Here is a 20764-nt window from a genome sequence, read left to right on the forward strand (position 1 = left end):
TTTCTTATAAGTTTTTTGTCGCTGCGTTAATTCTGAACAATTATATGAATTGTATGAGTAGGAGCTCGTGCTTTTATGTTGGTTAAAGTTTGGATTTTGATTATCGTTAGTTATGAATTCATATCTTGTTGCAGTTGATTGCATTATATTACCTCATATGGATTCAATAATTATGTCTTGATATAAATACAACAATTATTCCCATTTATTGTTCGTTGTCTCTTTGCAGATATAGTTGGTGGTGTGAAGAAGTGATATCACATAGAGTTAAATTTAAACAATGGCTAAAGTTACTGCTATTATTAAAAAACAACATAAGAAAAGGGTAAGCAAAGCTTGTGAATGTTGTCGGAAATCTAAAACTAAATGTGATGGTCAAAGGCCATGTACAAGATGCTTGCAAGATAATAAGATTTGTACTTACTTGACAAATAAAAAGAAAGATGAGAAGGCTTATAGCTCAAGTTATGTGGATATGTTAGAAACAAGAGTTTCAATATTGATAAAATCAATGTCTCAATTGTTAAAAATGGCTAAAACTCCATCTGAAATCTCACAGTTTATCAATGAGCCAAATATTTATATCAATGAAGATGAGTTCAATATGAATATAGTCATATCCACATTGTTATCAACTGAATCAAATAAGAAGTCACAAAGGCATCAAAACTCTAACCATAAATACTTGAGGTGTAAAAAACCTGACATTCAGCTCCTTAAAGCTTCTGATGATAGTAATGGATCAGATTCTTCAAATTCAAATAGGTCAATTACATCGAATTCAGAAATTTCGATACCCAGTGATAGAAATGATCAGAATAATTACAAAAACCCTTCTGCTTCATCATCGTCAGATTCATCACTTTCGTTTGATTATCCAAGTCAAAATCCTTCAACTAGTATGATATTCAGTGCTCCTATAAATTCCATACCGTTATATTCAGATTATAGCAATCCACCTGGTTCATCAATAGTATCACAACTTTATTCTATAAATCAAAATGATCTTTCAAACTATCCTGAAACACAAGATTACCCATTGAACCAGGGCTTCCAAAAGGCTGAGGGTGCGAGCTGTGGATATTTACTTGATGGTACCACTTTTGATTCAAAATATTTTTATGGCTGTGATGAATGTTATATTGAGAGGAAAACTGATGAAACATCCCAACAGATTCCTGAGTTCAATGACATGCTCTTTTGAATCTTTATGGCTAATTTATGCAAGATAAGAAAGTTTCCCAACGCCATTATAAAGAATAGACATCCACATGATTAAATATATAATTGTTTATTGTTGATGAGTTTTAGATTTACTTTTAGATCTCCTAAATATCTATGACATTATTCACTTTAATTGATACTTAATGCAAATATAAATATGAGACCATGAATTTAGAAATAATGTTCCAACAGTAGTAGCTCCGTACCAATCAGCTCAAATGTTTTGAAGTACAAAAGAAAATATATATTAGGTGTACCAGAAGTTCTGCTTGATTAAAAAGACTTGTCCACTTGCGAATGATTGGAAAATATATGTAAAGATCCATATTCCATATATAAATCAACAATTATCTAGCTGTTATAAAATCAATATGCTGCATGATACTCTTATTTTGCGAATTATAGGTTTGATGATGCCAAACATTTTAATTAATGTGTTTGGTCCATCCTGAAATACTTGAATCCCTAAATAGAAACTATTTAATAACAATACAATCAACAATACTATCTTAAATCGAGATCTCGTATCTTGAGTGGTAACAAATTTCTCTATTCGATCAATGTCATTTGTGGAGTCTGTAGTGGTAACGAAGCAGGGTCTATAGGCAAAAACCACACATAACACTTTTAGATTATATGATTGTAATTCATATATTTGGATTTTACGTAGTTGAGAGTCGAGACTTGATACTCGTAAGTTGTAACTCGAAATAGTATGTGCTTATTCCCTTGTTTATCCTCGCAGTTTTACGGAATTTCCACGCATGTCTTAATGAAATGATCGTCAGGAGTAATTCTTAATTCTTTCCCATGAAAACTAGAGCAAGCTAATTTGATGAATCATGATTCATACGGTCTAAGTACTATACTCAAGATACTAGGTATACTTCTCAGTAGACTCTCAGATTGACCTCTTATAATATATCCTCCGTACTATAGCGAATCTCGAACAGTCTTTTATTGAGACAAGATGAAGTTTGGACACAATTGTCACATATCGAGTTTGAGATGGTATGATATAAATTAGATGCATGAAAGCTGACATGGATACTACAGGGGTCATCTCTGTTTCTATTAAGATAAGTGATCCTTGATCAGCTACGATATCAAGGAGAATCACGATTAATTTGTACCAATGATCTCCTCGCTCCTCGCTCCTCGCCTAAAAGATAAATGTCTATGAAACAGCTACCATCTTGATAATAGTCGTACTAAATAAAAAGACATCATATCTGTTCAGTACTTAAGTTCTCCCACTTCAATCTGCTCATATTTCCTATACACCCAAAAACATTAGATTTAGGACTTGTTAAGGCAAATCCTAATATAAATTTGGCCTGTAAGTTTCGAAAGGCCTTATACGGATATAATGGGCTTTCAGCTAACAAGCTCATTTAACATATCAATGAAACCGTAGTTTACACTTGAAATAATCAAGTATAAAAGGCATAAATTATTCTGCATTCTTTAATCTTCTTCTTATTTAATTTTCTTAGTACAATCAACAATTTGATCAAAGAAAACATATTTTAAAATGAAACTATCATTAATCATTCTATCAACAGTTTCTGCCTTGATGGTCTCTGGTGCACCACCAGTTAAGGGACCAAATGCTTATACAACACTTAAGCCTGTTGTTCCTTCAAAAAGAGACAGTTTTCAAGTACCTGATAGACCTTATTGTGACCGTCACACTTGTGTTGCATGAATAATATTGATATTTATGATGCTGATGATATGCTGCCTGTTGAGCAATATAAGCTGATCTGAAATAATTAAACACTTCAATTCTTAAATACCACACATTTTTATGATAATATATTATATCTTTATACTTCTTATGATCAATTGTAAATCAATATATTATTAAAACATCAACATATAGAGACCAATAAATCTGTCAGTTGTAGATGTAGTCGAAGTCATGAAGATCAAAGTCGGCTAGAAATCTTATTGATCTACCAGTACGCTGTTTAGCGAGGGAATGATGGTTGATGAGGACGACGGTCAGTTGATCAGATCATATCTTATGATAAATAGTCAAAGATTTACATTTTCTATCTGGTTTTTAATGATCTTTAGCTTCCTGAGGCCATTTCAAGCTATCAATCAATCATCCTGAGGTGTAATATTGTAATTGATCTTCCAATCATTAGCGACTTTTGGTGATATTAGGATGCTAGTATTTTTTTTCAGACATCCTGAGAGTGAAAGAAATGCTTATCAACTAGTGTATTAAGAAAGTATAGTTTGTAGCACGTAGGTACTTTATATTGAATCGTCCTCAAGGCATTATTGAAAATCACCAACTTCATCATTTGGTATAGTCAAACATTCAACTCCCAAGACTAGTTTTATTGAGCACTTATTCCAAGTATAAAAGCAATGAGGAATTTCCAAAAAAGTATTTAAATGAAGTTCATAGATAGTCAGAAGACAATACTCAGAAACCAACTAAGCCATTATGAAGTTATCAAATACAATAATCTTTTCATCATTTGCCGTTTTAATAGTCACAGGTGCTCCTATAGCTCAAAAGAACGAGGCCCCAACCACTTCAGCAACAACTGAAGATCCAATACCTATTGAAAAAAGATCATCTGGTGCTAAGTATCATTGTTTGAAGTTCAGAGGTATTTGTTTTTGAATCATTCGGTGCTATCAGTTATCAGTCCTAATACGATGCTTATGAAATGAATACCAAGCTCAAGTCTATCCGTTATATATGCTAGCTTTGATAGTCAAAGTTGATCAAACACACGTTAATACATTCTTAAGCCATCAATTTGTAGCTTTGTAGCCTTGGAACTTCATGAAACCGGTGAAGTTGAGAGTTGAGATATCGGGCTCAAAGTGTGTTTGGGTGTGTCAAATTACCGGATTCGCCATTCAAAGGGTTCGTGATAAAACTGTCAACCTCAAAACATCGAAATTGTGACAAACTTCAACACTGAAAAGTTTCCAGATATCGAAAAGTACAAGTTCAATTGAAAGGCTTTCTTTGATCAAGAGTTACTCGTTCCAAGCTAGCTGAATATAGTGGATAATGCCAAAGGATAACCAGGGATCCTACGAGCTGGTGGATAGCCAGTCTTTCAACAAGGATTTAGAACAAAACATAACTACATCTTCAGATGATATCTTTCCTCAAACAACTGATGCTTCAGATTCAAAGTTTCTTAGAAACAAATTTGATACAATCGCAAGCCCGACAAGGTCAAAATTTTCTTTCAGAAGCTTCAAAAAACGCAAGTTTTTGTTTACATTTCTAATACTAGCCATCGTGGGGACAATTGGTACTGCAATATATACAACTAATATTGGGGCTGATATAACCAATTATTACAACAATAAGACCTCAAATAACTCAAATGAAAAGACACCAGAATCTGAATCACCAAAAACTGATGACGCTCAGTATAATAATAACGGAGAACCAGTTGATGCTGCAAAACCTAAAGAAACCCCTGAAGATAATAAACCAGAATCAAAACCTGAAAGTAATAGTGATAGTGATGGTAAAGCAGAATCAAAGCCTCAAGAAGAACCTGAAACCCCCAAACAAGCCGCTCCAAAAGGTAAAAAGAAGATCACAATGGATGAAATAAGAGCTGGTAAATTTTATGTATATGACTCAGATATCCATTTTGTTCAACCACCAGCTCAAACTACCGAGTTCAATGATGAAGGTCTCCATTTCACAAGAGCACATAATAAGATAGTAGTGGAAAAAGGTACAGATAGTTCATACAAAGAGACACTATTAAATGATTTAACTTTTGAATATGAAGGTCAAAAACATCGTGTTGCTAAATTTGAACCAAATTTCGATCTTACATTAGCATTAGTCTCTTCAGATGAAGAATTGATTTATAGACATTCTTCAAATGCGTATTATTGGGTTTATAACATCAAAGATCAAACTTTTACTCCAGTTGTCACCAAAGATAAAACTAAACCAGTCAAAGTATCTTATGCTACGTGGTCACCAAAGTATAATTATATCTCATATGTTCAAAATAATGATTTATACGTCAAAGATGTTAGAGACCAAAATGTTAAAAGGATTACAAATGATGGCTCTAATAATATATATAATGCTAAAACAGATTGGGTTTATGAAGAAGAAGTCCTTGCTGATGATAAAGCATTATGGTGGTCCCCGGATGAAGCATATTTTGCATTTATGCGCACTGATGAAAAATCAGTTCCTAAATATCACTTAGATTACTACGTTCAAAACTCAGATGGTGCTTCCAAATATCCTATTGCTAAAGATGTTTCATATCCAAAACCAGGCTTTCCAAATCCAAGAGTTTCATTAAAATGGTACAATATGGAATCTGGCGAGTTGAATGATGTTCAAAGACCAGATAATGAATTTGGTGATGATTTCGTGATTTATGAAGCTTTATTTATCGATGAAGAAAATTTCTTGGTCAAAGAAACAGATAGGGAATCTAATAGATTAGCTGTTCGTCATTTTAATCCTTTGACAAATGAAGGTAAAGTTATTTATAGAGTTGATGCAGGGAAGGAATATTCAGGATGGATTGAAAAATTCAATAAAATTGTTCCAATCCCACCAAGAGATGGTTCTTCATCATGGGGTTATGTTGATGTCTTAGTTAAGGATGGCTATAATCATTTGGCATATTTCCAAACAGCAGTAACTGAAACTCCAAAATTCCTTACAACTGGAGAATGGGAAGTTTTGAACTCACCAATAAGCTATAGTAAAAAGAAAGATTCAGTCTATTTCCATTCCAATAAAAGATCATCAATTGATAAGCATGTTTATTCTATTAATTTAGCTACAGATGAACTATCATCATTGGGTGATGCCTTAGAACAAGCATACTATGAAGCTGATTTTTCACCAGATGCTTCATATGTTTTCTTAAATTATCAAGGTCCAGAAACACCATCTCAAAAGATGTATAAAGTTGAAGGATTATATGAGATTAAATTATTATCATTAGCTACCATGCTGGAAATGTCCAAACGTGCATATGATTTACCAACAAAGAAATACCATAGAGTTAATGTCGATAAATATGATGATGATACACCACTTGACGTCAATGTCATTGAATACTTACCACCAAATTTTGATGAAAAGAAGAAATATCCATTATTGGTACACTTTTATGCTGGTCCAGGCTCACAAGTTGTGAACTCTAAATTTGATATTGGATTTGAAGATACTATATCATCATCATTGGATGCTGTTGTGTTATATATTGAACCAAGAGGAACAGGTGGTCAAGGTTGGAAACATAGATCGTGGGCAAAACGTAAAATTGGTCATTGGGAACCAAGGGATATAACAACTGTCACTAAAAAATGGATTGAAAAGGGCTTTATAGATACTGAAAGAACTTCAGTTTGGGGTTGGTCATATGGTGGGTTCACTACATTGAAAACTTTAGAATTTGATGGTGGAGAAACTTTTAAATATGGTATGGCTGTGGCACCTGTAACTAATTGGTTATTTTATGACTCTATATACACAGAAAGATATATGGATAAACCTGATGATAATAAAGATGGTTATAAAGAATCTCAAATCTCAAATGTGGAAAATTTAGGTAAAGCTAAAAGATTTTTAGTCATGCATGGTACTGCTGATGATAACGTTCATATTCAAAATACTTATTCTCTGTTAGATCTTTTGGATATTAAATCAGTGGAGAATTATGACGTTCATGTTTTCCCTGATTCCGATCATAGTATTTATCATCATAATGCTAATAAAGTTGTTTATGATAAATTGTTCAATTGGTTGAGAGATGCATTCCAAGGAGATTTTGATAAAATTGGTCAATGATTGATAGAAATTGAACTAAAGACCAAGTATTTAATGTTTAATAATTATTATTATTTTGTATTTTTATGAACCTTTTGTAAATCTATCATTTAAATTTGATGCCTTTCTGAAAATTTCTTTTCTGATTTCAGTATTCAAACTCTCATTTGAGTCGTACTTGACGCCTTCATTTTTATCCAGACCTTCTAATCGTCTCCTCTCTTTATGTTGTTCAAGTAACGAAGGCCTTATTGATTCAGATGGTTGCTTTGATTCAGTACTATGATTTGTGAGTTTTGATTTCGAGCTTGATGAATTTTCCTGGGCCCATTCAGGTTTCATTGACATCCATGAATCATGCTTTGAACCATTTCCATCAATATTTTTAGTTTTGTGGTTTTCAATTTGAGCTTTTTGTAGCCTTATCCTTCCCAATTCCTCTTCTGCTTTATTTTCACCTTCATTGATATTGTAATAATCAAGACTTGGGCCAGCGAAATCTCCGTCATCAGAAATTTGTTCGTCAATAATTTTGGTATTTCTACCTAGTCTTTCATTCCTTATCTTTTGAATCTTCTCTGGTATCTCAGGACCAACCATTTCGCTTTTTTCTGAGCCTTTAGATCAACTTCTGCGCTTGTACTAAAATACTGAAGTTAGCTGAAAGTTATACGTGTGTCATTTTTGTTCTACTTTCGCGGGCTGTAAATTGAAAATATCCATAGACTCTTGGAAACAAATTTACATCAAAACATCAACATTAATCATTTGTCCAGAATTAATTGACCAAGTTCTGACCCTCACATAATAAGCTACAGGTAGCTGTCGAGAAATGGGATTGCTCAGTGACAAGAAGCAAGAAAGCTACGAGCTGGTGGACTCCTCCCAGTTCAACGACATTGATTTGGAGCGTGGAGAGGGCCAGTCACAAGATCATCAACCAGAACAAACTCAATCAAGAGTATCTAGTGAAAGCACCAGATCAACATCTAGATCATCTATTAACTCACAGACCTCTGAGCTTCTTCAAGGCATCAACAGATACACAGATATCAATGATGAAGCCGAAGATTTCACATCAAGCTCAGGTTATTTGAATGCTAACAAAGGTGGTGTAAGGAGAAAGTTATGGATTTCAGTCATATTCGCTGCTGTCGTTGCATTGTGGGTTGTGGGATTGTTTGGCTATTCAGTTGGTGCAAAAAAATCAAATTATCACTATACCCCTTCAAAGACTTCAAATCAGTCAAGTATATCTACATCCACAACGCGGCTCAAGATTCCGACTAGGACCGCACTCCCATTGGTAGAATATGATATACACAAAGAGCGTGATCCACTACCCACAGAATCAATTGTTGGTGATATCATTATTGAACCTATTGACTTTTTGGACTCTGGATCATTAAATATTACCAAAGATGAAGATGAAGGTATTTATTTATCAAGTGAAAATAGAGCTTTTATATTAAAGAAATCATCAGATAGACAATTTCAACAGGTGCTGTATGACCAGGATAAATTTAGCCATGATAATCATGAGCATGAAATATCAGACTTTAAACCAAGCTATACTGTTAAATATGCTATAGTGGGTACCAATAAAGAAGCTGAATTCAGACATTCTGGTAAAAGTCTTTATTGGCTATACAATATCGAGTTGAAAACCTTTCAACCGTTATCTAAGGATGGAAAAGAATCTAAATTGTCACTGGCTATATGGTCTCCTAAATTCAACTATATATCATTTGTTCAAGATAATAACTTGTATGTTTATGATGTCAAAACCTCAAATGTCAAACAGATAAGTACAGATGGTAAATCAGATATTCTGAATGGTAAAACTGATTGGGTATATGAAGAAGAAGTTTTGGCTACTGATTCGGCTATATGGTGGTCACCAGATGAATCTAATCTGATATATATGAGAACAGACGACACGAAAGTTAAAGATCATGATTTAGAATTCTTCATTGAAGATGATCAATTTCCAAAAGTTGAGAAATTGAAATATCCAAAACCAGGTGGTGCAAATCCCTTAGTTTCATTACACAATTATAACATACATACCGGTGAAAATAAAGAAGTTGATAGATCAGGCTCTACTTTGGGTGATGATTTTGTTATTTATGGATGTCAATGGCTTGATTCAGAAAACTTTATAGTTAGAGAAACAAATAGAGAATCCAAGATCCTAAACTATAGGCATTTAAGTTCCAGAACGGGTAAAACAAGTATTATTCATACAGTTGATGCATTGAAGGAATACAATGGGTGGATCGAGAAATTTAGTGATATGGTACCAATCTCAAAGAACGAGAAATTTGGTCGTTCAAACTTGGGATTTATTGATACGATAGTTGTTGACGGGTATAACCATTTAGGTTTGTTTGAAATAACTGATGGAAAGGCAAAGGTTATACCATTAACCAAAGGAGATTGGGAAACTACTAGTGGTGCTTTAGCATATGATCAAGAACAAAACAAGATATTTTTCACTGCTAATAGAAGATCTTCATTTGAAAATCATTTATACTCTGTTGATATTGGGAACCAAAATATGACATCTTTAACAGATACAAATCAATTGGGTTACTATACTGTTTCATTCTCGCCAACATCAAGACATAACGTTATTACAAAAGATGGACCTGAGCTACCATTAATGTATGGTAAAGATAGATTACATAAAAGAGCTAGTGTACATAATTTCTTCGGTGAAGATATCTCATACCATAAGGTTAAAGTGGATGAAGATGAAGATGGAAATCCAGTGACAGTCAATGTTGTTGAAGTTTTACCAAAAGGCTTCAAACCAAACGGTACACATCCCTTACTTGTGAATGTTTATGGTGGACCTGGTTCTAAGAAGGTTTCATCCAAGTTCCAAATCTCATTCGAAGATACTGTGGGCTTAAAAACAAATGCAGTGATCCTTTATATTGACCCAAGAGGTACTGGTGGTCAAGGTTGGAAATATAGATCATGGGCTAATGGTCACATTGGTTATTGGGAACCAAGAGATATAACAGAAGTCACCAGAGAATGGATTGACTCAAGACCTTATATCGATGAAGACCAAACTGCAATTTGGGGATGGTCTTATGGTGGATTTTCAACTTTAAAGACATTAGAATTTGATGGTGGAAATGTTTTCAAATATGGTATGGCTGTTGCACCAGTGACTGATTGGACATTATATGATTCTATTTATACCGAAAGATATATGGGACAACCTAAAGATAATGAAGTTGGCTATCATGAGTCTCGTGTTAATAATGTCTATGCTTTTAAAGATGTCAAAAGATTCTTGGTCATGCATGGAACAGGTGATGACAATGTTCATGTTCAAAACTCATTGAGACTTTTCGATAAATTTAATTTGGCCAGCGTTGCAAATTTTGATATGAAAGTATATCCAGACTCTAATCATAATATTGATTTTCATAATGCAAATGCTATCGTTTACAAAAAATTAGAAACATGGTTAGTTAATGCTTTTGAAGGTCATTTTGATAACCTTATATACGCCTAATTCTAATCCTTATATAAAACGTTAAATTTAATTTTCCATTTGTACAGTTGATTATATATTTATATACATTCATTAATCATTGAGGTTTTGAGTAGTTTAATGTACCACATTTCTTACAAGTTCTTGATTCAATGTCACCATCAAAACTTAATATAGCTTCTTTAACTTGTGTACCTAAATTGGTACAGTGGAATGTAATATTATGAACAATTTCAGAACAATTAGTGCAATACCATCTAATTTGATCATCAACACCTTCAGGTCTATCTTGTTCAACAACTATACCTATAGTATCAGCATATCTTACCGGATTGTGTGGTGTGTTTCCTGGTAATAAAAATGAATCACCTTCACGAATAGTGATATCTCTAAATTGATTGTCATCAACAACTTTAAGAGTCATATCACCTTTGTACATATAAAACCACTCTGGTGTTTGATTCACATGATAATCAGTACGCTCGTTTGGTCCACCAACAATCTATTGAAGAAATCAGTTAATAAAAGAAGATCTTATTGTTTCTCGGAGTATATGGACTTACCATCACTGTGAAACCACCTCTATGTAAACAGAAATTGTTAACAGGTGGTTGTAATAAATGTTCATTTTCTTTGATCCAGTTTTGGATATTTATAGGCTGTGGTAACATTGTGACTTTAGTAGTTTCTCAATGGTTTAAATCGTGGAATGTAAAAGCTTCAGTTGAGAAAGATTTCTTAATTTTAATAAGCGAGTTTATACTCGTTCGATAGGCCGGAATTCAAAGATTGTAATCAGCTGAGAATCATGTGATCAAGCCTCGGAAATTGAAGTCATACAGCCATAATAATCAAGAACCCATTTGTGATCTTTCACTTTAAGATTGGAAATTTAACAAAATAAAAGACTAAAAGTATTTAAGATGGATGGAGAGAGAGGTATGTGAGCTTGTCAATAACTGAGACAATAGTATTACTAACACTACTAGCACACCCATTACTGGCACAAATACCGTTGATCGTCTCACCTTTCTACAACACACCAAAACCTGTCACATTACCATTTAATTATAAGCCTTTACCAACTCAATTACCAGGAACCAACGTTACTCAGGACAACTTGGAAGCATGGATTACAGAATGTGGTAATGTTAAAGAAGAGATAAAGAATTATGGGGCAAAAGAAAAAGAAGCTTATCAAACCTGGCATGAATCAGTAGTACGGAAACTTGCACCTGGTTATATTGGTGGATCAAATACCTTACTCACGCCACAAAAAAAAAGTACATTGGCCACAAATGATAATCAATTAAATGAATCCACACATCAGACAGAAGTACCTGAACCTCCAAAAGAACCGCTTAATGATATAGATCGTGCGTTTTCTACATTGGATATCAAATAAATGAATTAATGACTATTACTTATTATGTACAAAAATTCTAACCTAACATACTTCTCTTTCTACCCCTCATTCTAACATCTTCGTATCTATTTAAAACTTCCTTCAATTTCTTTGCATTTTGTTTTCCTGTATAAACGCTTGAGTAACCATCAAGAAGCCATTTGTTATAGTGATCTGAATATAATGGATGTGTACTTAAAATTGCTCTCTCTAGAACATATAAATCAACAGCTTTATCCTCAACAAGGGTTGATACTGATCCAAGCCCAAAATCAATTAAAAAGGCTTCCCAATCACCGCTTTCAATACCTTTTTGTAAGACGATATTTGAACTTGTTAAATCACCATGAATAAGATCATTCAAATGTAGATATCCAATCTCTTTACCGACACCTTCTAAGATTGTTTTAGCTTCATCCCTTGTTGCCTTCTCCTCATCTCCATTGTATTGCCATAGCCAGTTCTTAAGCGAGCTTAGTTTCCCATCAGGTAATAGTTCACCAATACATTCCATCCATAAAATCCCACTTCTTGGATCAACAGCTAATAAGCTTGGTGTATGTACCTCTGGAATAATCGTTAATCTTTGTAATATTCTTGCTTCTGCTAGAGTTCTTCTCTTGGTGAGTTGTGCATCTAGTATTGGATGTCTATATTTCTTTGGAGGTCTAAATTTAATAATATATTGATCTTTATGTTTGATACCTTTTGGTGCAATTTCTTTAGGTAAATATGGATGTTGACTTGTTGTGAAAACAACAGCTTCTGCACCTTGTGAAATCACGGTTACAGGAACATTCTTCAAATAGCTTTTAGCTTGGCTTATGATTTCTTCAGACATCTTGTAGTCCTAATATTTTTAATTTGCGAAGTGAAGATATCCACGATCTTTGAAGCGTATCATCTATATACAATTTTTTAAATTTCTTAAATTCGCGGAAGATGACTAATCATAATAAGCTAAATGTGAATAAGAACTTGAATTATACTACGTGAGAACTACTAGATCTTCTAACATAATTAATTCTATTCATTATAAAACTGAAAAAACACTTACAAAAATACAAACTCTTTCAGTTTTTTGATTGTTTACCACCATATTTAGCTCTTAAAGCTTCAATATCTTTACCTTCAATACGTTTGAATAAGTATTGAGCCTTGTTGATATTATGAGTACCTTCAAGAATCAAAGTGAATTCATCTGGGATGGCTAATTGTGGAACATTCAACATTTCATCAATTTGCTTGGTAGTTTCTGGCATAAATGGAGCAATAACGGAAGCAACTAAATAAACAATGTTCAAACCAACACCAACAACTGCGTCAGATTTGTCTGGTAAATCATTGTACAAGGAATTATCCAACTTGTTGTCTTGTAAAAATTGGTTACCTCTAGCAGAAATAGCCATAGCTAATTCTAAACCACGACGTTCATGAACAGCTTCCATTTCAGTATTATATGATTTTAATAAAGAATTCAAATCCTTGACTAAAGCATCATAGCCTGGAATGTTCTTTGGATCATACTTTGGAATGACACCGTTGTATTTAGCATTAACAAATTTAACAATTCTGTTAACAAAGTTACCCAAGTTGGCCAATAATTCATTGTTGTTTCTTGAAGCGAAATCATCCCAAGAGAATTGTGAATCTGAAGTTTCAGGTCTGACAGAAGCCAAATAGTATCTCCATACTGATGGTGAAATACCTGAGTCTTGTGCATTGTTACCGAAAACACCAATACCTCTTGATTTGGAAAATTTACCACCTTCATATTGTAAATATTCAGATGTACTTAAATGATGCAGTTGAGTCCATTTTTCTCTAGTACCGATTTGAGAAGATGGGAAAATAACAGTGTGGAACGGAACATTATCTTTACCCATAAATTGATATAGCTCAACATTCTCTGGTTCTTTCCACCATTTAGCCCAATCTTCGGTATAGTTAGCAGTAATGGAAACATAACCAATACAAGCATCAAACCAAACATAAAGCACTTTATCAGCAAATTTTTCTAACGGAACTGGTGTACCCCATTTCAAATCTCTAGTAATACATCTGGCGTTTAAACCTTCATTCAACCAGTTTTGAGTAATAGCAACACCGTTCTTTGACCAATCACCCTTCTTAGCAGCCCCTTCAAACCAAGCACGGGTTTCTGGTTCTAATTTGTCCAATGATAAGAAGACATGGTTTGATGTTCTTTCTTCTGGTGAAGCATTATCTAATTTACAACGTGGTTTAACTAATTCGAATGGATCTAATAAGGCACCACATTTATCACATTGATCACCTCTAGCATCTTCATAACCACATTTTGGACATTCACCTTCAACGAAACGATCAGCCAAGAACCCTTTGTGTACTGGACAATATAATTGTCTCATTGATTGTTCTTCTAAATATCCATTTTCATTTAACTTCAAAAAGATATCTTGTGCAATATCAGTTTGTTGTTGAGTGGTTGTACGACCAAAGTGATCAAATTCGATTTGGAACCATTTATAAACATCTGAATGAATTTTGTGATATTTGTTACATAATTCTCTTGGAGTAACACCTTCTTCTAAAGCTTTGGTTTCAGTAGCAGTACCATATTCATCAGTACCACAGATATAAAGAGCATTGTAGTTTCTTGATTTGGCGTAACGAGAATAGAAATCAGCACTTAAAACTGAACCAATAATGTTACCTAAATGTGGAACGTTGTTAACATATGGTAAAGCTGAAGTGATCAAAATATTTCTTTCACCTTCTTTTGGTAGGATGTTCTTACCTTGTTCCTTAACTTCAAATCCTTGTTTGTATGCAGCGGTACCAGTGTGTTCAGCTTTTGGACGCTCTAAGTTAGTGACTGCAATGGCTTGTTCCAAACCTTTAAGGACATGTTCATTTTTTTGAAATTCTGGGAATGCAGATTTATTCAAAGCAAAAGTTGATGCAAATAAAATGATTGATGATGCTGTCAATTTTTCTAATTTAGTAGCTGGTGATTTGGTCAAGATTGATTCGTCTGATTTACCAGAGTTGAGTAATACGTGTAATATCTCTTCTTCATAATCAATTTCTGATGTTTGAGTAAAGTCATTAGCTAAATATTTAACAATGGCATTTGGCTCTGATAATTCGAATCCGTCCTTACCCTTCAATAATAAAGATGGTTGTTCTATTTAAATAATTAGTACTCATGGAATTGCACATCATTAATAAGATCTTACTTACCTGGCTCTGGTGAAAATAATTGGCCGAAAGCGTTAGCAGCAATGGACAATTTGATATTATTAGCTAGAGCTAGTCTGTCTCTTCCTTTGTCACTAAAAATTTGTAAAGACATGATTGTTTAGCAAGTTCTTGTGGAATGGATGAATGGTTTGAGAAAAGAAGAAAGTGTACTCATCGTCCTTTTTAAATATAAAATATTTTATAATGCGCTCGTCAATTTTCTGTTCAAATGTTACGTAAACCGGACTTGAAAATTTCGCGACGTTTTGTGCCACATGAGCACTGAGCATATTTGAGAACTTAGTCGAGAATTTTGAACCATAAATGGCCACAATTTCTTACTTCAACCATTGAAATAAAGAGTCAGTTGTGCTATTAAGATGAGTGCTGTTGGGTTTATTGATGCTAAGAAACATCTTTACAACGTCGTGCTGGAAGAAGTATCAAACAGCAAAAAAAATCTAAGAGAATTAGAAGAATGGAGGATAAATGAGCTTCCTAAAATTGTTCAGAAAAGATACGAAACGGAACCAGAATTATATCTCACCAAACCAGAATTGAAGCAATTGATGAATTGGAAATTGTGAGTGAATGTTTACCGAAAAAAGGTTTTCAATATTAACTAACTACTAAAATGTCAGAACAAAGGGTACTTTCAGACCAATGTTACGGAAACTAATAAACGATAATGAAGAGCAAGACGTCATTTATATCACTAAATATGCATTCAAGATAATACTAGATGTGAAAGACACGAAACCAAATAAAGATGATTACAAGAAGTTAATACGGGAAGCCTTGATTACCGTAACAGCATTGAAAGGGGTTGGACCAGCAACAGGATCATTAATTCTCTCACTTTTGAACAAAATTACCAATTTAGCACCACCATTCTATTCAGATGAAGCGGCCGAGTACTTATTTGTGAAATATGGTAATGTTGAAAATTTAAAATTGAGATATAGTCTTCCTGAATACATGAAGTGGCTGGATTTGATGTGGAACTTAAATAGTGATTTCAAATATGATTTCACTGATATAGAGAATGGTATTTGGGCTTTGAAATTAAATGAGTATTATGAAATCAAACCAGATTTCAATCTTCCAGTCACTACAGAAGATGTTGGTGATAAAAATTTTAATTCTGAAGAAGAAACTAAAAAGGACACTACAGATGAACCTAAAAAAGAAACCAAAAAGGAAACTTCAAAAGAAGAGGAAGATAAAAAACCAAGAACAAGATCAAAAAGGGTCAAGAAAGAAGATGCTGATGAACCCGAACAAACAGAAGAAGTCATCGATAAATTGTTGAAGAAACCTAAGAAATCAAAGAAATGAAACATAGCTATATAGTTATACATGGACGTTGATTCCGTATTGTTATATGTCTTCAATATGCTCAATATTTACGACGTGAGTTTACGTTGTTTATTTGATTTCTGGTATAAACATTAAATGTTAATGCTGAAATAATTTCGGTGAACTTCAAAGTGTAGAGTTTTAGAACTTACGTGTAATCAAGAAGTGCCATTATATTATACATTATACACATTGTATATTTACTTACTGAAGTGATAAGCTGTTTTATTTCATAGTAATAAGTCACAAGTTACAAGCTACAACTTACAACTTACAACTTACAACTTATGTTTCCCAGCACAACGCACATAGCACATAGCACTGTTATAAAGGCACGGTCTTTTAAAGTACAATATGTTAAACCCAATTGGCATCATGATTCGAGGCCCTTGAGGGAATATTTTCAATAACAGCTGTTTCAATTGTATAAATCTGGGGATCTAGGCTACCTTTGTCGATAGTTGCGCATCTGCGCATCGCAATAGCCTAATTTAGGCTTTAGCCGCAACATTTGAAATTTCAATATCTCAAAATACTCCTCTTACAAAAATGACCCTTGGACCTTGGATAATAACTTTACACATGAATACTTGTTATAACATCAACATTTAGTATTAGTATATGTCTTTAAAAACCTGTAAAAGCATGTCGGGTCGATTATCGGAAAGATAATCAATATGTAGTAGTTCAACACGTTGAATTGATCATACCCACCTGATTACACCTATAATATAGCGGTTTAAGTTGGCTTACTCGTGACCCTATTAAAGCAGATACAACTTCATCAGTACGATTTAAGAACTATAATATTCAGTACGTACAATACCTTCGATATAATAGGTCGTATATAATATACGGCAATATAGCTATACTTAATGTTTATATTAACGACGTCATATTGTACTAAGACAAAATAGGGGATCATAGCAATATTTTATACCCAAACTTCACATTCAATGTCAATCAATGCCATATATTTATAATTGGAAATATTTATGGGCCGGGCTGCTGGGGTTATCTAATATACTATAGGCTATATTTTGAGAAACCTTAGCCTTGAGCAATCGAATGTCGTATATATATGATCTATACAATCTGCTGCAGGCTGATCAAGTAGGTATATATATATATAGCACTGATATGGGAAGTATACACATACTCAGATGACCACAGGACCCAGGTACATAAAGCTTTACTGATCTTGTTTCTGTATCCAAACTTTCAAGTTGGTTTTCGATTGTTCAAGCACGAGAAGATTATTTGTAATTTTCTGTCGCTAGATTACCCCGGAAATTGCAGCATAGACCCTCCAAGATCTGCAGTCATGTCTAACGAAAAATTAATCAGAAGTCATACAGATTGAGGCTTTAGGTGAAAATTTTTTGAGTTTGACAGTTCAAGTTGATCAAATCAAGAACAGCTGACGCTATGATTTTCCCTTTGTATTACAAATTACTGAGACGTTTTCGATTATTTACGTGTGGAGCAGCTGAGCTGGTGAGCTTATTTGGTATCAGCTATACATATGTATATGTTTTCAGTATCATACAACACTGGATACTGGACTCTGGAGCTCAAATTACCATTCGTTGCTTTAGATTTTAACCAACCATATATGCAGTTTAATCTATTATTTCAGCAACATGTTCCTGGTTTCTATGTACGTATGTTGTTTATACACTAAGTTCTGTAGGAAGAGTTATTCCGGTTAAATGTTCGTACTCGATGTTCAAAATCCTGTCCCGCTTTACATCACGCATTAAAGTTTGCAGAGCGCTTAACAAAAATAATTAGGCAATTTATATATGAAGGTGCCGAATTCCTGTTTTACACGTAATTAAGTCATGTTTACTTCGCTGACATTCAACTTCACATCGTCTTTTGAGTCATTGTTAAGAGTCAGTGTCACTAGAGGATCAAAAAGACATCAACTAAATTATAATGACAGAGAGTGCAGGCACTCAACCTCTGGTTTCAGCTAGCCATCTAGCTCAAGCTTCTTCCCAGATCTCAATACCATCAACCACCACACCAAACACGTCTCAGAGTATAAGTAAAAGCACTCCACAGTCAAACAATGGAACAACAGCTTCAGGGTCAGTTACTACAAGTTCATCAAAGAAGAGAGTCCGTACTGGTTGTATGAACTGTCGAAGAAAGCATAAAAAATGTGATGAAGTCAAGCCAATTTGTTCAACTTGTCAACAAAAGAATGAAAATTGTGAATGGCCAACGCCAAAGCTGAAAAAATCAAACTCAAGAAGGAGCTCACTGAGTATTCCAAGCAATGGTTATGGCGGTTATACCACTAGCGCTGCAGTTAATCCTGGTGTATCAGCTGTCAATTCATATTTGCAACAGGGCGCTAACGTGAATTCCATGAATTATCCCTTACAATCTAGACCAGTGTCAAATGAAGCTTCTATAAACCCTTCTTTCAAGAGACCAAGAATAGAAACATCGTCGCCGCTGGAACAGCTGAGTCAATTGGTACCAGCTAGTACAGCTGCTCAGATTAATCATCAACTCCCACAGCAAATGAATCATCAAGAACAATCGTTTATTTCAAATCGTCCAAATTCTTCTCAACAACCTCCAAACGCATTACATCCAGTATCTCCATTTGGTACTTTAGCATTTGATGATCAGGCACCCAGAAGAGCTTCAACAGATTTATCTTCGTATTCTTTGGTGAACGCTGCAAATGCACCTTTAATGTCACAAAATCAACATCAACTTCACTTTACCCCAGGTCCTCAGATTCGCTCTCAAAACAATTTTACACCACCATTACAACAACAGCAAATACAAGAATATCAACAAGCACATTCTTTGTCTTATCAATCACCCGCTCCATCAAGTTCAAACGGAAATTTAACAGATCCAAAACTAAATTTGAACAAGTTACTGAACTCACAAGGCCCAATAAACCCACAACAATTACAGCAACCCCAATCATCCATAAGACATGAGCGGTTTTCTGCTTTAGATGAAACTTTGAAGACAAAAATTGATCACTCAAGGGTGGTTGATGGTGAAACAAATCCAATGACAAGCACAGTACATAACGGAACAGTTCCTTTTGATCAGTTGGCTTTCAAAACTCTGAAAAAAAGGTTAGACAGTTTTCTTACCTATAATATGGTTACAAAAGAAACTTTCCCGTATGTTGAGCTTTCAAGCTCCGAACAAGCCATGTTGATTAATCGTTTCATTGTTCATGTGTCTCCAAAATTGAATGTCTTGGGATCTGATTTTTGGTCAAGCTTTGTTCCTGTGTTATCAAAATCTTCTGACTTGGTCAAGTGTGCTATCTATACTATTGCTTTATTTGATATGAAATGTTTTGAAAAGGGTCTGCAGGTGTTTTTGATGAGCTTCAATTATATGCCAGAAGAAAGAGGTAAACTACCAGTGTATGTTAGCTTAACGATATTAACCCTGGCAACAACTTTAGTTTCGAGCCACACAGACTGGAAAGTCACTGTCAAAAATTTGTCTACTTTCCTTAATACCAATTCTGCAAAAGATAATACTTGGATTTCAAAATCTTATAATAATGACTGCTTATGGTGGTGTGTTCTGAAGGAAATTGATACTTTGGAAATTGGTGAAGAAGGTTCAGCATTCTCTAAGGAAACATTAGAGTCTTACACTCAAGGAAGTGAGATCACACAAATCATTTCTCTTCTCTCACAAACAGTTAATTTAATTGGATCCAATGATATTCAAGATTTTGATGAAAAATGGAGAAACTTGTGGGAAAAAACACAAGCATGGTTCCTAAATAGAAACACAACTTCCCCTTTAATTGAGTTCAAAACAAATTCAAGTGGTGATTTCCCAGTTCTGGTCTATGGATCTGGGCCTGCAGCTTTATCTAACCAACTATACCATACTGCAAGTATCATCTTACTACAAAATAAGCCTAGGACTCTCAGATTTCAATCTTCTGTTAGACCTGTTACGTACCATGCTAAGCATATTGTTGGATCAACATTGAATAACGAATATTTGGAATCTTGGAATAATATTAATCAATGTTTATGGAATGCTGGTAAGATTTTCACACATCAGGATGAACATAAAACTATTCTGAATTTAATTGCTACAATTCAAGAGAAGACCGGTCAAGTCCCTAGATATAATGTTGGTTCATTTCAGCAATACTGGAGAGAAACCAGCTAAGTTATATGAAGAATAAAGTACGTGAGCTATCTTAATTTCC

The 20764-nt window shown here is 34.1% G+C and overlaps 10 protein-coding genes across 10 annotated transcripts; 7 read left to right on the forward strand and 3 right to left on the reverse strand.

Annotated features, from left to right (window-relative positions):
* Positions 1 to 280: 280 nt before the first annotated feature.
* Positions 281 to 1204, forward strand: BN7_3810 (Zn(II)2Cys6 transcription factor domain-containing protein; the record flags this gene model as incomplete). Its single annotated transcript, XM_011275583.1, has 1 exon — positions 281 to 1204. The coding sequence occupies one exon, from the start codon at positions 281 to 283 to the stop codon at positions 1202 to 1204; it is 924 nt and encodes a 307-aa protein (XP_011273885.1).
* A 3066-nt stretch (positions 1205 to 4270) lies between these two features.
* BN7_3811 (Dipeptidyl peptidase 4) lies at positions 4271 to 7054 on the forward strand (the record flags this gene model as incomplete). The annotated part of the gene is made up of 1 exon (XM_011275584.1): positions 4271 to 7054. The coding sequence occupies one exon, from the start codon at positions 4271 to 4273 to the stop codon at positions 7052 to 7054; it is 2784 nt and encodes a 927-aa protein (XP_011273886.1).
* A 63-nt stretch (positions 7055 to 7117) lies between these two features.
* BN7_3812 (uncharacterized protein) lies at positions 7118 to 7633 on the reverse strand (the record flags this gene model as incomplete). Its single annotated transcript, XM_011275585.1, has 1 exon — positions 7118 to 7633. The coding sequence occupies one exon, from the start codon at positions 7631 to 7633 to the stop codon at positions 7118 to 7120; it is 516 nt and encodes a 171-aa protein (XP_011273887.1).
* Positions 7634 to 7865: 232 nt separating this feature from the next.
* Positions 7866 to 10568, forward strand: BN7_3813 (S9 family peptidase; the record flags this gene model as incomplete). Its single annotated transcript, XM_011275586.1, has 1 exon — positions 7866 to 10568. The coding sequence occupies one exon, from the start codon at positions 7866 to 7868 to the stop codon at positions 10566 to 10568; it is 2703 nt and encodes a 900-aa protein (XP_011273888.1).
* Positions 10569 to 10644: 76 nt separating this feature from the next.
* On the reverse strand, positions 10645 to 11218 carry BNA1 (3-hydroxyanthranilate 3,4-dioxygenase; the record flags this gene model as incomplete). The annotated part of the gene is made up of 2 exons (XM_011275587.1): positions 10645 to 11049; positions 11111 to 11218. 2 exons carry the CDS (start codon positions 11216 to 11218, stop codon positions 10645 to 10647), a joined length of 513 nt encoding a protein of 170 aa, XP_011273889.1.
* A 256-nt stretch (positions 11219 to 11474) lies between these two features.
* On the forward strand, positions 11475 to 11952 carry BN7_3815 (Multivesicular body sorting factor 12; the record flags this gene model as incomplete). The annotated part of the gene is made up of 2 exons (XM_011275588.1): positions 11475 to 11486; positions 11623 to 11952. The coding sequence occupies 2 exons, from the start codon at positions 11475 to 11477 to the stop codon at positions 11950 to 11952; spliced, it is 342 nt and encodes a 113-aa protein (XP_011273890.1).
* Positions 11953 to 11989: 37 nt separating this feature from the next.
* On the reverse strand, positions 11990 to 15467 carry BN7_3816 (methionyl-tRNA synthetase; the record flags this gene model as incomplete). The annotated part of the gene is made up of 3 exons (XM_011275589.1): positions 11990 to 12783; positions 13046 to 15098; positions 15414 to 15467. The coding sequence occupies 3 exons, from the start codon at positions 15465 to 15467 to the stop codon at positions 11990 to 11992; spliced, it is 2901 nt and encodes a 966-aa protein (XP_011273891.1).
* Positions 15468 to 15557: 90 nt separating this feature from the next.
* On the forward strand, positions 15558 to 15764 carry BN7_3817 (uncharacterized protein; the record flags this gene model as incomplete). Its single annotated transcript, XM_011275590.1, has 1 exon — positions 15558 to 15764. One exon carries the CDS (start codon positions 15558 to 15560, stop codon positions 15762 to 15764), a length of 207 nt encoding a protein of 68 aa, XP_011273892.1.
* A 76-nt stretch (positions 15765 to 15840) lies between these two features.
* BN7_3818 (Calcium-dependent protein kinase 2) lies at positions 15841 to 16515 on the forward strand (the record flags this gene model as incomplete). Its single annotated transcript, XM_011275591.1, has 1 exon — positions 15841 to 16515. The coding sequence occupies one exon, from the start codon at positions 15841 to 15843 to the stop codon at positions 16513 to 16515; it is 675 nt and encodes a 224-aa protein (XP_011273893.1).
* A 1962-nt stretch (positions 16516 to 18477) lies between these two features.
* Positions 18478 to 20724, forward strand: BN7_3819 (Zn(II)2Cys6 transcription factor domain-containing protein; the record flags this gene model as incomplete). The annotated part of the gene is made up of 1 exon (XM_011275592.1): positions 18478 to 20724. The coding sequence occupies one exon, from the start codon at positions 18478 to 18480 to the stop codon at positions 20722 to 20724; it is 2247 nt and encodes a 748-aa protein (XP_011273894.1).
* Positions 20725 to 20764: the final 40 nt, after the last annotated feature.

This window comes from Wickerhamomyces ciferrii, contig 00116 (assembly GCF_000313485.1).
Source record: "Wickerhamomyces ciferrii WGS project CAIF00000000 data, strain NRRL Y-1031 F-60-10, contig 00116, whole genome shotgun sequence".
NCBI lineage: Eukaryota > Fungi > Ascomycota > Saccharomycetes > Phaffomycetales > Wickerhamomycetaceae > Hansenula > Hansenula ciferrii.